This window comes from Nelumbo nucifera, chromosome 3, assembly GCF_055504915.1.
Source record: "Nelumbo nucifera cultivar China Antique chromosome 3, China Antique-T2T, whole genome shotgun sequence".
Classification (NCBI taxonomy): domain Eukaryota; kingdom Viridiplantae; phylum Streptophyta; class Magnoliopsida; order Proteales; family Nelumbonaceae; genus Nelumbo; species Nelumbo nucifera.
Window position 1 is genome coordinate 106,598,164 of NC_142651.1, and position 16,820 is coordinate 106,614,983.

At 41.6% G+C, this 16,820-nt stretch overlaps 1 protein-coding gene across 2 annotated transcripts in view; it reads right to left on the bottom strand.

The window, feature by feature from the left end:
- The window catches only part of LOC104598789 (lon protease homolog 1, mitochondrial-like), a 49,469-nt gene that overhangs the window by 26,040 nt on the left and 6,609 nt on the right, over positions 1 to 16,820 (bottom strand). The window contains exons 4-7 of one of the 2 annotated variants that reach the window (XM_019198033.2): positions 16,732 to 16,797; positions 8,730 to 8,771; positions 8,466 to 8,588; positions 8,048 to 8,125 (exon numbers count right to left, since the gene is read on the bottom strand). In XM_019198033.2, coding sequence (XP_019053578.1) covers positions 8,048 to 8,125; positions 8,466 to 8,588; positions 8,730 to 8,771; positions 16,732 to 16,797 — 309 coding nt within the window. The remainder of the gene's footprint in view (positions 1 to 8,047; positions 8,126 to 8,465; positions 8,589 to 8,729; positions 8,772 to 16,731; positions 16,798 to 16,820) is intronic. The other variant, XM_010261010.3, reaches the window with a different exon arrangement.

A 16,820-nucleotide genomic window follows, 5' to 3' on the forward strand; every position in this document is an offset into this window, starting at 1 on the left:
TTCAATCACTAGCATCTCAAAATATAAAAGTTCATCTATCTTTCTTATTTAATAGAATTTCTTGATCCTTACATGGGCTGAAAAGCAAAAGAAAACTATCAGATTCAGTGAAGCCCAGGACTGACAGAAACATTTGCTGATTCTCTTGCTAAGGAGGCAGTTAATAAAGATAATCCGTATTGTGGCCCTGACCTGGCAGGCAGGCAATGCTTGTACTTTGAGGCTTGCTAGCTGCACTTAGCCAAGCAAGCTCTCTTCTCTCATTTATTTGCAATAAAATTTCTCTTGATCAATATCCTGTCCTCCATTAGAGGACAAAGAAAACTGAATGGTTCTCTTGTAGATTCCAACAGTAATCCTTTATTGAATAACAAAGAGAAATAAAATTTTATTGAGTAAAAACTACTAAGGAAAGGAAATGTACACCTATTCATTCTCTACAATGATATCCAGAGTAAACTATGAGTTTGATCTGGATGATGATCTATGGATGTCCTAAAGCTCCAGATGTCAGAATAGAACCACCACCCTGTTCTTGTCTTCGAAAATTCCCCAACAGACCACAAATTGGTAACACTGCACTGAATCCAGAATATTTTAAACTTTTATTTCCAGCAAAAGATACTAAGAAAACTTCACAAGGACTACTGTGGCTGAGCAGTGACTTTATAAACAATGAAGAGAATAAAGGCCAAAAAAGCTGCACAACTACAAGTGATGAATAAGTGCCTAGTATCTTCTTCATGTATATTGCATAAAAAGCATAGGCTTGACATTCCGGATCCTCTATTTTTAAACAACCTGAGGTCAGAAAATGATATCCATGGACAATAATCTTGCAAAAGCATCCATTCTTGGAGGAAGTGATCACTGCAAGCACCCCAAATCTGAGAAGTTTCACCTGATTTCTGATAAATGCATCATAAACAACTTCATTGAGAAGCACCCATTGGTGCATTCCTTCCACCATCTTACAGCCTGAGATAAAGGTGAGATCTTTGATAACTCAAGTTTTCTTTCATTCTCAATTTCTGTCTAAAAGGTTCTGAAAATTGGACACCATACAATTATTTCTTATTTCAAAACATTGATCCAAGGTAATGTCTTTTGAGCTAAGCCAATGTGACATGAAGAATCAGACTAGAGACATTACCTGCTTCAAGTTCTGAACAACCAACAAAGAACTGATGAAACATCATTTTTTCTAGCCATAGAAATATACTATTAGTAGAGGAAATGTTGTAAGGCTTATTTAATTGTTACTTTATAGCTGCTGTTAGTAGGCTGACTTCTTAGGATACTATCAGTTAGTTACTTGTCTTTTTTTCTTATTAATTTGGTTCTAGGGTGTGCCGCCAGAAGCATACTTGTAATTTCTATTCTTTTATTGAGTTAATATAAATAGAAAACCGGCGGCAGCCAGTAGCATCTTTTTTCTCTCAATCGTACCTCTCTTTTTCCTTCTCTTTCTCTCTCTCTCTCTCTCCCACTCTCCATGAATCATTACATGGTATCAGAGCAGGTTTTCTGGGCTGTAAAAGACCCACAATCCCTCCTGTTTTGAGCAAGGTTTCCTTCTTTAAAAGTTTTGGACGTGGAAGACAGGGAAACCCTAGTAAGTTACTGGCGGAAACCCTAGAAGTTTTCTGGCGGCAATTCCTGATTCCTGTGTTTTTTCTTGGTCGTAATACCAAGAAAACCCTAGTCGGAGAAGGGCGATGCTGGTACAGACTCCCTTCCTCCTCTGTTCGATGCTGTGAAATCGATTTCAGGTTAGCACCTTCGTACAAGTGCTGAACAGGTGTGTTCTTTGTTTCAGTCTTCTTTGGCCAATGATGTGTAGGGCTCATTCCTTAGTTATATAGATATTTGTTTGGATGTTGAATTGTTAGACTGTATGACCTACAGTCAGACTAATAGTAATGTCTGCCTTGGTTGTGTTGAACTGATTACCGGGCTGGTTTAATGACTAGTGGTGTTGACTGAACCTTCTCAGAGTTGTTTTCAGCAGTGTTTTTTGTTCTCTTCCTCACATCCTAGAAGTAAATTCCTTGAGGGTTGGTATTCTGTTTGTGGCTGCTGAGTAGTTGGGTGGTCTTTGGACTGTTTTTCAGTAGTATCCGATGGCAAATTATGAATCAACTTCATCGGGGGTTACACCAACCCGCAGCACAGCAGGTATGGGAGGTGAAAACATGGTTTTTCCCATGCCAATTACCCTTTTAAACGGTCTGAACTACCTAGAGTGGGCTAAGAGCGTAAAACTCTATGTAACGGCAAGGGGTAAAGCTGGTTACATTAATGGAAGGGTGAAAGAACCCAAGGGTGAGACAGCTGAACATGATAGGTGGGACCAAGAAAACAGTATGGTGATGTCTTGGCTCCTCGCAGCCATGGAACATGATGTGAAGAAAAACTTTATGTGGGCAGACACCGCTAGTGAGATCTGGGAACAGGCCAAAACTATCTATTTTACCAGTTATAGGCTGAATCTTCAACATGTAAACAGGGAAACCGTAGTTTGTCTTCATATTATTCAGCCCTTACCTCCATATGGAAAGAATTGGATCATTATCAAGCTATAGAGTGAAAACATGATGATGATGCTAAGGCTTACAGGAAGCTGGTCTCTCAGCAACGTGTGCTTGCCTTCTTGTTGGGATTGAACCCTGCATATGAACCGTAGAGGGTACAGATCCTAGGAAGCAAAGAGTTGCCTACGGTTCACGAGGTATACTCCCCTGTTCAATCAGAAGAAAGTAGACGGAATGTAATGGTTACAGATGAGGGGGAGCAACAAGTTGCTTTGGCTGCAATAAATAATAACTCCACAGGGAAGAAAAGTGACACTAAGAAGACTGATGATAAAGATAAGTTGTTCTGTACCCATTGTTGGCGTTCATGACATACATGTGACACTTGTTGGGACATCCACGGGAAACCCAAGTGGGCAACAAAGAATCAAGAGAAGGGTAAAGGTCAAGGTCAAGGTCAAGGTCAGAAGAAAATGAACATAGCACATGTGGCAACCCAAGATACTCAGGTTGCCGGTAGTACCCGGGACCACCCTATTAAGTCTGACCCCAAGGAAGATATAATGAATTCCTTCAGAGAGCACCTGGAATCTTATGGTAGGGCTTTGCAACAAATGGACAACTCAGTCACTAGTACTCCCTCTACTTCTTTTGCATCTACTTCAGGTAATACGGCTTCTGCATTCCATGTCACTCCCACGGATTCCCCTTGGATCATTGACTCAAGGGTCTCCAACCACATGACCGGTAAGCCGAACTTGTTTCAGTCTTATAGCCTTTTGTCAGGAGGGATAGAGTGAGACTTGCAGATGGTTCTTTTTCCTCCATTGCAGGCCAAGGATCAATATCTCTTCCCCATGGCCTTAACCTGAATTGTGTATTGCATGTCCCTCAACTTCCTATAAATTTGCTTTCAATTAGTAGCATTACAAGCTCTTTGAACTGTAGTGTGACCTTTTTTGCTGACTCGTGTTTTTTAGGACCTAACTTCTGGGAGGACGATTGGTAGAGGAAGCCTAGTGGATGGTCTCTACATTCTTGACAACAAAGCTGGTCTCTCGGTGTCATCCTCAGAGTCACAGAGTCAGTCAAATAAGAGTCAAATTTTTTTGTGGCATAGTCGTTTAGGTCATGCTTCTTTCGAAATAATAAAGTCTTTGTTTCCAGTCTTATTTAAGTCATGTTCAGTGTCAGAGTTCATGTGTCAAACGTGTCAGTTAAGCAAACAATGTAGAACAACTTTTCACTCAAGTAATAAAAGATCAAATGTTCCTTTTCATGTTGTGTATTCTGATGTATGGGGGCCTACCAATGTAATCTCTAAGGGCGGATATAAGTACTTTATCACATTGATCGATGATTACTCTCGCTATACATGGGTAAATCCTATGCGTAGTAGAGACGAAGTTCCAAAGATAGTGAAAGACTTCTAGAGGGTGGTATTTACGCAATTCCATGTTGAAATACAGATCTTCCAATTCGATAATGCAAAAGAATACTTCCATGGGGAGCTCAATGAGTTCTTTGCCTCCCACGGATCTATTCATAGGAGCTCATGCGCTAGAATACCACAACAAAATGGTGTTGCAGAAAGGGAAAACAGACACCTCCTTGAGGTAACTCGCGGAATGATGTTACACATGAATGTTCCAAAAAGGTTTTGGGTGGATGCGATACTCGCAGCTGCTTATGTCATCAATCGCATGACCTCCAAAGTGCTGAACTACATGGCCCCTCATCAATTATTGTACCCTCAATCTCCTTTATTTTCCATCCCCATGAGAGTCTTAGTTGTCGTGCCTTTGTACATGATTTGTCTCCATCTCGAGGTAAGTTAGACCCTCGGTCCATTCCTTGTGTCTTTCTGGGGTATCCCTCCTCTCAAAAAGAGTATCGGTGTTTTGATCCAGTTAGTCATAAGTTTTTTGTGTCTATGGATGTGTCCTTCTGTGAGTCGGAGCCATTCTTCCCTGCTTCTCCTCAGGGGGAGAGTAGTAGTGTGGAAGAGGAGAAGTAGGTTCAGGTATCTCTTCCTTCTATTTCGGACCTTGCTCCCTTCCGTGTCTTCCAACTTACACGTCGTAGAGATCAGCGATGTGATAGAGATATGGAGCAGCCAAACACTGAGCAACTGACACCATTAAACTCCCAGGAGGTAAGTCCACCCCCTAACCCTACTCCTACTGTGGATGACCTTGACATTCCTATTGCCCAACGAAAGGGAGTCAGGTCATGCACTACCAAACACCCCATTACCCATTTTGTCTCCTATGATCACATTCCCCCTCATACCAAGCCTTCCTATCGGCCGTTGATTGTATCCCTGTTCCCAAAAATGTTGCAGAAGCCTTAAAATGCCCTGAAAGGACAGATGCCATGAAGGAGGAGATTAACGCTCTTCACAAAAATCAAACTTGGGAATTGGTGGATCTTCCAAAGGGGAAAGACCCCGTGGGGTGTAAATGGGTGTTCACGGTTAAGCACAAGGCAGACGGAACAGTTGAAAGGTACAAAGCAAGATTAGTAGCCAAAGGGTACACACAAGTATACGGGGTTGACTATGATGAGACTTTTGCTCCAGTAGCTAAGATGAATTCAATTAGGGTTCTCCTGTCCTTAGCTACTAATCTTGATTGGGAATTGCATCAACTAGACATAAAGAATTATTTTCTGAATGGTGACTTAGAGGAGGAAGTATACATGGTTCAACCCCCTGGATTTTGTGCCAAAGGAAGTGAAAATAAGGTGTGCAAGCTGCGAAGGTCTCTCTATGGCTTAAAACAGTCTCCCAAAGCCTGGTTCAGTAAGTTTCACATGGCAGTTCAACAGATGGGCTTCAAACAATGTCAATCTGATCATACACTCTTTGTGAAGAGATGTCAGGAACAGGTTGTTGTATTGATAGTGTATGTGGATGATATCATCATTACAGGGAGTTGGAACTCAGAGATACAGAACTTGAAACAATTCCTTGCATCTAAATTTCAAGTGAAAGATCTACGCCTCCTGAAGTATTTCCTTGGGATTGAAGTTGCCCGCTCAGAAGGGTATCTTTGTCTCTCAAAGGAAATACACCCTTGATCTATTACAGGATACAGGCAAATTAGGTGCAAAACCGGCAGATACTCCTATGGATGCGGACCACAAGTTAGGTGACTGTGTTGGTGAACCTCTGAAAGATGTGAAACAGTTCCAAAGGTTAGTGGGAAAGCTAATTTATTTGTCCATGACCCGTCCAGACATTGCCTATTCCGTTGGGGTCCTAAGCCAATTCATGCACCCTCCTAAGAATCCACACATGGAGGCAGCAGAGAGAGTTCTTAGATACTTGAAGAAATATCCCAGAACAGGCCTACCATTCAGTAAACACAATCACCTAAAGGTGGAAGTCTTTACAGATGCTGATTGGGCAAGAGTTGTGGATGACAGAAAGTCCACTAGTGGGTATTGCACATTTGTGGGAGAAAATCTGGTGACCTGGAAAAGCAAGAAACAAAGTGTGGTAGCAAGGTCAAGCGCTGAAGCTGAATATAGAGCTATGGCACATGGAGCTTGGAATTCTTGTTCATAGTCCTATGTCCCTCTACTGTGACAACAAGGTTGCAATAAACATTGCCAGCAACCCTATCCTACATGAGAGGACCAAGCACATTGAGGTGGACAAACACTTCATAAGGGAAAAATTGGAAAAAAGGGAAATTTAAATCCCTTATGTCAACTCCAAGGAACAACTTGTTGATGTCCTCACAAAGAGGCTTCCATACTCGCGGCACAATGAGTTATGTGACAAGCAGGGCATGATAGACATATTCAGCCCAACTTGAGGGGGAGTGTTGCAAGGCTTATTTAATTGTTACTTTATAGCTGTTGTTAGTAGGCTGACTTCTTAGGGTACAGTCAGTCTGTTACTTGTCTTTTTTTCTTATTATTTTGGTTCTAGGGTGTGCCTCCAGGGGCATACTTGTAATTTATATTCTTTTATTGAGTTAATATAAATAGAAAACTGGCGACAGCCAGTAGCATCTTTTTTCTCTCAATCGTACCTCTCTTTTTCCTTCTCTTTCTCTCTCTCTCTCTCTCCCACTCTCCATGAATCATTACAGAAACCTCTTAAAGCAAACAATTCAATACTTGCATGCGACAACCCTTTTTCATTAGGCCTCTTTTTTCTTTCTAATATCTCCAAAGAAATCTCCCAATAGAGCTTTGTTCATACTTCATTTACTCCAGTTCTTCTAAAACCTAAACCTCCTAACTTGTTGTGTTTGTGCACTAACTCCCATTTCATCAATTGAAATCCACCCCTCCCAATTATTAAAAAAAAAAGATTTCTTATGAAGTCAATCTTTTTTTTTTCCAATTGTATCAACAACTGATGCCAAGATTTCAAGTACATAACAATCAAAAGAAGTCTAATATACCGGCAGAAGTTCCTTTACAAGGATGACTCTTCCTACTTGACAAGTGAGAAATAATAAGCATTAGTTTAATACCTTGGAAAACTTTTTTTTTATGGATAGCATGTTGAATTTTATTGTTGTGAGAAAAAGAATGGGTATATACAAAACAGTGCCCAGCACCCCAAAGCAGGGGGAAAAAAACTTTCTTTAACTGTTTACATTTACATTAAAAAGCCCTTTGTACCCCCCCCCCCCAAAAGAGCAGCCATCTGTTCACCCCCTGCTTTGCTAAGGTGCCTACAATTTTGTTAGCAGCTCTAGGCACCCCCTGGAATCCCTTGATAATGTCCTTTCCCCAAGCTCTTACTTCCCTCATAATTGTTCAGAAATGCCATGTAACCAGGTTATCATTTCTAAGCCAGCCCAGCACCACTTTAGAATCTCATGATGACACCTTGATAATAATACCTTGGGGAACCTCACCACTTCATAAACCTAATAATTGATATAATTTATTATTTACTTGCAAGGATAATTTGGTTTGTTCAGTTCAGTATATTTGTGTTAATTTGTCTTCGTTAAGATTAATGCTGAAAAACTAGGCATCATAACCATTTATTTACTTCCTTGGATTATCACCTTATACACCTAACCAGCTAACCTTTCATATGAATTTTTATTGAGTTGCAAGGAAATTAGATCAATTCAGTTCAGAAGGTTTATGTTTATTTACTTTCATTAAAAGTAATATTTAGAGTATTTATTTATGTTAGAGAATATCAACATATTCAAGGACCTCACCTAATAGCTTAAGCTTTTAGGTGGAATGGTTCTTTGAGATGGTATCAGAGCCATTTTGACCAAGTGGTCTAGTGTTCGATCCCCGTTACCCCCATTATAATTAAATAAGTTTCAACACAAGGTATGGGTGGGCCTGTGTTTGTTCACGCTTCAAGTCCAATAGGCTTTCGTGTAAGGGGGCGTGTTAGAGAATATCAACATATTCAAGGACCTCACCTAATAGCTTAAGCTTTTAGGTTGAATGGTTCTTTGAGAATTTAAATCATCCCTATGACTTAATTAAATAAAGAACAATATGTTGGCATGACTTACCCAATCTTTCCCTAATTTCTTTCCTCCCTCATCTTTCTTCCTTTTCCCTTTCTTCTTTCTTCTTCTTCCATCATTTAACTGGCAGTAGAATTATTAAACAGATAGAATTCAACAATGAATTGATGTTCACATCCAATAGAATTCAACAGTTCCATTAGAGTAGGAGGATGAGAAGCAAATGAATGCAAGGAATAGAATCCCAAGTGAAGCAGACAAGTGATCAATGAGGGTAATTTCTACTATTAGAAATATGAGATATGCACATCTACAGATTCAGTAAATTCAAAAGCCTCCAGAGCCCAACCTAGTATACGAGAGCAAAATGGTAATGAATCCTACTAGGTAACAAAATTCAAATGCATGCAACATTTACAAAGAGTTTAACTAAAAACCAAAATACATAAAAATAGGGACAAACCTGGGTATATGTCTGGACATGATCCCTCCATAAGGAACTTGTCTTAAGAACATCCCTTAGGGTTGCTATAACTTCAAAAGATGTGGCTTTAATAACATCATCATCCTTATTATAAGGTTTATCCTGCAACAGAGATAACAACCTGATGTGAGAAGTAGATATGCAAATGAGAAATCTTTTGAACAACTCATAAGGAACTCCAAAAAAAAATATCTAAGTTCTTATGCCAAATAAAGAGAAAATTTTGAGACAGGGATAGCACACCTTAAGATGATCAACTTTAACCGTAAGGGGATCCTCGCTAACCTGCATAAAAGAGTCAAAAGTTCTTAGTCCTGGGAACTTTTCAGTAAGGGGACAATAAACATCAAATCTTGTAAAAGGCTGAGAAGTGATCTATTGCAAGTTGAAGGGTCTAGAAGAAGGGCAAGGTCATTGAAGTAGTGAGAAATGATTTAAGGGCACATAATTTAACAATGGAGATGGGCACTGAACAGAGTGGAATGGTAGAACAGAATTAATGCAGCTAACCCCATATAGTTAGGACAAGGCAAAGTCAAGTTTTGTAGTCTTAATATAAAGCATCTCTCCCATTTCAGAGAGGTAAAGCCTTCAGATCTGTTAGTTACATTAATCGTCCATTCTTCACTCTACTGTAGTTGTTTTTGCTCTTGTCATCTTTCATTAACCTGGTCTTCTCTGTTTGGCATTGTTCTTCCACCCAATTTCTATTACTGGGTTGTGTCAGAAGACTCAGAAGTCAGAAGAAATTGATTGGTCCTGCTAACCTGATATCACAGGTCCAAATTTTAGTTTATCCTCTTTTTTTTCCTATTTCAGATTTGACTATGCACTATTGATTGTTTAATTCTAGTCTTTTTTCGTCAGCTTAATTCTAGTTATTTTTGTACTCATCCAGTTTCACTTTTAAGCTTCTCTCCTCTTTTCAGCCATTTTTTTCTCCTTTTTTTTCTGTAATCAGCTCACCTTGCACTTGTTAAAAGAGTTGCAGGAATCTGACTCTATGGCCCCCAAGAAGAGAGAATGGATTCTTTCTTCTTCTCAATGGTTATTTTTGGTAGCTGTTGAAGGAGTAGGAATTTTCTCTTTTTTTTTTGATAATTGAAATAAATTTATTAATCAGCAATAGACAATAGTACAAAATCCCCAAGGAGAGGCACGAGTGGCAACCTCTCCAGGCTAGTTAAGTACAAGTTTCCAGATTACTAATAACTTACAAAGTAGCACAAAAAAGATCTTCCCTGGAAACCCCCTGTTTGGCTAAAGAATCAGCCATAGAATTAGCAGACCTGCTAACCCATTTTACCTCAACTCTCATATTGCTGGTTAACCACTTTACTTTTTTGATGAGATCTTTGTAGCCCCAAATGGTAGTATCCGGGTTTAGAAGCCACCCCGTTACCTCCTGAGAGTCCCCTTCAACTAGGAGATGCTCCACCCCAAGTTGGTTAGCAATCTGAATTCCTTGTACTGCAGCAAGGATTTCTGCCCTTGTGGAGTACCCCACTCCCACCAGCCCTGAGAATAAGGAGATTATGTTGCTGTCCTTATTTCTCAGGACACTCCCTATACCTGAAGGCCCGGGGTTACCTTGGCTGCTTCCATCAGAATCCAACTTGATGATGTCTTCCAAAGGAGGAACCCATTCTGATAAAATTCTATTCTTGTTTGTTGAAGTGTTAGCTATTATTAACCAATTCCTCCACAAGTCATTTGGTAAGCCCTGCTATGGTATGTTCACTGGTGAGCTGTTTCGAGGGAGCTCACCCTCCTGAAATGGATGAGAGGAAGAAGACGAGAGAGAGAGAGAACAGAGAGAGAGAGAGAGAGAGAGAGGGAAAATCTCAATGATTCTTCTTGCTTTCATGCATTCGCGAATGGCCTATATAACAAATGGCCAACTGCCACTATAACCGATTCTGACATTCTCAGTGCATGTTCTCGGTACATGATTAATTTTCAAAACATGGACGTCGGTTGTATACGAGAGTGATGGATGGTGTCACTCGCGTGATCCTGGGTTTATTCTGGACTGGCGCCTGGGCCTGATGGGCCTGACCTGCACCGCTCGGGTCTTCTCCTCCACTGGGCCTAACATTCCTGTCTCCTTCAAGAATGACCTTGTCCTCAAGGTCGAGTGTAGGGAACTGGTGTTGCAGTTGGTCATAGTCCTCCCACGTGGCATCTTCCTGAGGTAGTCCACGCCACACAACTAGGGCCTGTTTAAAGACCTTACTGTCCTTGCGAACCCAACGTAGATCTCTGATCAGTAGAGGCTCAAACACCACTTTCCCTTCCTCTGTGAATTGTGGATGGCTGGGACTGGTGACACCGGTGGAAGCCAGGCATGGCTTCAGAAGGCTGACATGGAAGACGGGGTGCAGCTGGCACCCAGCAAGCAAGTGGAGACAGTAGGCCACAAGCCCAATTCGTTCTGCCACCTGAAATGGGCCGAAATACCTAGGAGATAGCTTATGGGATGCCCTCCTCACCAGGGAGGTCTAAACCCAATCCCCAACTAAGCATGGTTTCAAATGTCGCCAAATGTCGCTAATGTCGCCCGACATATGTCAATGTCGAGGCTCACCAACACGAAAATGGATGGTAATATAAAAATACATTATTTCGGTCAACATTTCCTATATTTCGGAAATGTCGACCAAATCAGCCCAAATAACCAAAAAAAATACGGTTTTTCCTATTATGTCGACAGGATGTCGACTAATGTACATTAATAATATAATATATTAGTATATTATATTAATATAAATTATTCCATTAATAATTTCAATTTAATATTTCAAATAAAATATTTATAAAAAATAATTAACAGAATATAAAAAAAAGAACAAATTAATTACTTTATAATATAAAACATAAAATATTTTTCAAGTAATAAAATATTAACTAGTTAGTATTTTATTAAAATCAGAAAATGTTTATTAAATTTTATAATAAATCATATTCTACACTTAATATAAAAAATCATAATAAATTCATTAAATTTTATAAGAAATCAGAATTTATCATAATCTTAATACTACAAAAAGGAAAATCAGTTTATTAAATTTATAATAAAGCACAATGTATTATAACTTTAATATTTAAAAAATCAGAATAAATGCATTTCTATTTACTACTGTGAAATAAATATATTAGAATTTATAATAAATCAGAATTAAAAATAAGAAAAGAAAATATCAGATAATCTTGTAAAAACATCAAAATGCATAATAAATCAGTAAATCATCATTTACTAATTTGTTATTGATCTTAGTTTCTTAGCTTTATATAATGGTTGGGAATAATATAATAGTCTATAAAGATGTATTAATGCTTCTTTTATCATTTTACAAAATATCTTTGCATATTTCCACATATTTCATAATATTTCCACAATGTCTCTAATTTTTACAATATTTCCCCTCAACATTTCCGACATATATCCTATATTTTGGTAAGCGACATTTCCATCGACATCGACATTTTAAACCTTACAACTGAGAACTCTAATTCTCGATGCTTCTTGTCATAGGCTAACTTCATTTGTTGTTGGGCCTGTTGCAAGTGGAATTTGAGGAGTTTGATAGTATTATCCCTTGCTTGTAACTGTGTTTCTACCTTGGCAACCGACGAAGTACCTGGCTCATACGGCAGAATGGAAGGAGGTTCATAGCCGTGTAGCACTTTAAAGGGCGTCGTTCCAACTGAAACTTGGAACGTGGTGTTATACCAATATTCTGCCCAGGGCAGCCACTGGACCCACTGTTTGGGCTTATCACCCACAAAACACCGCAGGTATGTCTCCAAGCAACTGATTGTCCACCTATCTGCGGATGGTAGCTGGTAGAATGCAACATCTGAACCCCTTGAGCTGTGAAATAAGCCTTCCAGAAGGCACTCATGAAAAGGGGATACTGATCAGTTAATATGGACTGTGGTGTCCCGTGCAGTTTGGCTACCTCCCGAATATAGGCCTGGGCCACTGTAGTTGCTGGATAGGGGCAGGAAAGACTGATGAAGTGAGCATATTTACTTAGTCGGTCCACCACCACCAACACCATTGATTTTCCCTGAGACGTGGGCAGCCCAGTTATAAAGTCCATAGTGACTTCTTCCCATACCCCTTCCGGAATTGGTAGAGGTTGCAACAACCCCACCGGAGTCTGTGCGCTATACTTCTGCTGCTGGCAAATAGTACAACGGGCCACAAATTCTTGCACCATCCTTTTCATACCCTTCCAATAATAGTGGGCTGCCAGGCGTTTATAGGTGCGGAGAGCTCCCGAGTGTCCCCCTTGGGCCGAATTATGGAAGAGTTGAGGCATCTCCTGGTGATGCTTGGATTCCCCAGAAACCACCATCGACCCTTGTAGAAGAGTATGCCGTTCTGGACTGTGCAACCTGGGACCTGGGCCGCATCCTCAAGGATCTGGGCCCGAATTTGGGCTAAGTGGGGGTCATCCTGGGCTTCCTGTTTCAATTGGGAAGACAATGGATAAGTCAGCTATGACAGGCCCATCAAAGTAAACTCACCAGCTCTAGAGAGTGCATCGGCTACTGCATTAGAAGCCCCAGATTTGTATTCGATTGCAAAGTCAAACCCCATTAACTTGTAGGCCCATTTATGCTGATTTGGGCCCAAAACTCGCTGCTCCAACAAGTGTTTAATGCTGCGGCGATCCGTCCTGATAGTAAACCTACGGCCCAATAGATAGGCCCTCCATCTTTGAACCGCCAAAGCAATGGCCGTGAGCTCCTTCTCATAAGTGGACTTAGCTTGGGCCTGTGATGAAAGAGCCTTGCTGAAGTAGGCTAAGGGCCTGCCTTGCTGCATCAACACAGCCCCAATTCCCTTACCTGAGGCATCGGCCTCTACTACAAACTCCAAATCGAAATTTGGAAGAGCCAGCGTAGGTGGAGTGGTTACTACTTCCTTGAGGACCTGAAATGCTTCTTCTGCTTGTTGGTCCCACACAAATGAGTGTTTCTTCAGCAGCCACGTGAGGGGAGCGGCAAGAACCCCATATCCTCTAATGAACCGGCGGTAATAACCCGTCAGTCCAAGGAACCCCCTGAGAGCCCGTGGGGAGCTGGGTCGGGCCCAAGAGATCATGCAACTAATCTTCTCTGGGTCTGTGTAAACTTGTCCTCCAAAAATAATATGCCCCAAGTAGCTGGTCTGGGAATGCCCAAACGAGCATTTTGAAGGTTTGGCGAACAACTGATGTTGTCGAAGAAGGTTTAATACACATTGTAAATGCTCCAAATGGGAGGCCCAGATGGAACTGTAGACAAGTATGTCATCGAAGAACACTAGGACAAATAGGTGCAGATAAGGCTTGAAAATCTCGTTCATGAGTCTCTGGAACGAAGAGGGGGCATTGGTCAGCCCAAAGGGCATCACTAAGAACTCAAAATGTTCGTCTAAGGTCCTGAAAGCTGTTTTATGAATGTCTTCAAGGTGGACCCGGATCTGGTGGTAACCTGATCGCAAGTCCATCTTAGAGAAGTATTTAGCTCAGCCCAACTCATCAAATAGCTCCTCGATCAAGGGTATGGGGTACCTGTCCTTGATCGTGATGTGGTTCAAGGCTCTATAGTCCACACAGAATCTCCAGCTCCCATCCTTCTTTCTTACCAAAATGACTGAGGAGGAAAAGGGACTGCTGCTGGGCCTGATAAATCCTTTGTCTAACAGCTCTGTCACCATACATTCCACCTCTACCTTTTGATAATGGGGGTAGCAGTAGGGTCTGACATTAGCGGGTGGGGCTCCGGGCTGGATAGGAATCCAGTGGTCATGGTCCCGGGTGGGTGGTAATGAGGTGGGTTCTTGGAAAATCTCGGAGTAGGACTGAAGCAGAAGTTGGAGCTGTTAGGCTTGGCTTGGGGTGAGGCTAGTGTTTTCTGTGAGTGGAATGGGCCCAGTTGGTATAGAGCCCATGCTCATCAAATATGGGATGGACTCTTGTTGACAAGTCTTGAGAACCACCTCTAAGTTGTCAGCAGATATGGATTGGGCCCTATTCCCTTTTAACATGTAGGAGTTCCCTTCATAATTAAATTGCATGGTCAAGTTGGCCCAATTACATACCACCGGGCCTAGCAACTGAAGCTGTTGTATGCCCCAAGACAATGTCTGCCCCCGTGAATTCTAACGGGTGTAAATCCACATGAAATTTGTACCCCTGAATCTTCAATTCTACAGACTTGCACTTGCCATCACAAGAGATTTGGTGGCCGTTGGCGACATTAACTGCAAACGGGGAGACAGGTTCTATCACCAACCCCAGTTGCCTGGCCAGTCGTGGTGTAACAAAATTTAGAGAGCTGCCACTGTCAATCAAGACAGCCACTCTCTTCCTTGAGATCAAACCTTGCACTTGCATGGTCCTCGGGGCCTAATATCTGGCTAGAGCCTGAAGGGATATGACGCAGTACTCTACTTCCAGAATCACCTCCATTTGGTGGACCTCCGGGTCACCGGTTTGGGTCTCATAGTCATCCTCTCCTTCTACTTGTAGAAGATATACCTGCTGGGCCTTGCATTTGTGGCCTGGGACGAATTTTTCGTCGCAATTGTAACAGAGACCCCTCTCCCTATAGGCCTGCATCTCCGTCCAAGATAGCTTCCAGTAAGGAAGCGTCATTGCTCCAGCTCTTCTGTTCGGCAGAGCAGGTAAGGGTACCGGTTTGGGGGTAACAGGGGTTGGAAGTAGAGGCCTAGGTCTCGGTTCAGCCTTAGAATGAGGTCCCTTCTGAATCAGGCCCACTTGAGGCCCGTTAGGTCTACCCAACTTCTTAAGTCGGTCCAATATCTCCTCCTGAAGTTTGGCCAACCCTACTGCCACCATCAGGGTAGTCGGTTGCATGGTATTCACCTCTATTCAAATGTCTTCTCTTAGTCCCCCTATAAAGCACCCTACCAAGGCAGCCTCCGGCCAGCCCTAAACCCGAGTGGACAACCGTTTGAATTCATTTTGATATTCCCTCACCGTCCCTGTCTGTCTCACCCGAGAGAGAGTCTCATTGAAGTTTTCATGTCCAGAGGGACCGAACCTCACACGTAGGGCTTAGGTAAGGTCCAACTAGGTGGTCTGAGGGTGGGTCTTACGGTACCACTGGGACCACATGATAGCTTCACCATCCATATGTATGGCAGCAATGGAGACCCTCTGATCTGCCGGGGTCTCATGGAACTCAAAGTAACGTTCTACCCGGTAAATCCGAGGAATGGGATCATCACCTGAATAAAGAGGAAAGTCGATTTTGGCAGCCTTGACTAGAAATGCCCCTCCTCACCGAACGCCGCTGCTGCTGGATCCTTCAACCTCCGTGGATTTGGGAGCTGATGACATTCGTTCCAACTGGCCAACCAGTGCTGAGAGAGTTTCTTTGATTTCTCTCAGTTCATTGGTAGTCTGTCGAACTTCTCCTTCTACCCGGTCAATCTGTTCTTCAGCAAACGAAGCTCTAGTGGTTGGCATTGAGGCAAGGCTCTGATACCAATTGGTAAGCCCCGCTATGGTATGTTCACTGGTGAGCTGTTTCGAGGAAGCTCGCCCTCCTGAAATGGATGAGAGGAAGAAGACGAGAGAGAGAGAGGGAAAATCTCAATGATTCTTCTTGCTTTCATGCATTCGTGAATGGCCTATATAACAAATGGCCAGCTGCCACTATAACCGATTCTGACATTCTCAGTGCATGTTCTCAGTACATAATTAATTTTCAAAACATGGACGTCGGTTGTATACAAGAGTGATGGGTGGTGTCACTCGCGTGATCCTGGGTTTGTTGAATGTGCAGGTTAGATTGATACTGCAAGATTCAAATGCTACTTCAGAGAGAGAGAGAGAGAGAGTTGGCTGCTACTTCAGATACACTAGCTAAATTGGAATTGAAACGGTGTTTTTCTAATGGTGACAGCATGAGTCTGAATAGTTTTTATTTCAAGTAGATTGTCCATTTTTTCATATTTTGTGCATTTCTCTACATCGTCTCATGTACACCTTTATCTTTTTTGCTATATCATATAATTCATATCAGTCACTTTCTTTATAAATATGTCCAAATTCTTGCAAAATACTAAGCCTTTATAACTTCAAAAAATTTGAGGGTACTGCAATACTTTCACAAGTATCAGATATACTCAACAGAACACAAAATCAGGTATCTCATGAAAACTGTCCCATGAAGACTTTGAGAAAAATTTAATAGGTCTGTACACTTAGATACAACTTACCATCTCAGTTATCTGCAGTCGCCTATGACCAATAAGAACTACCTGATCCCCTTGGATACTAGTTATCTGGCTTGTCAAATTCAAAAAAC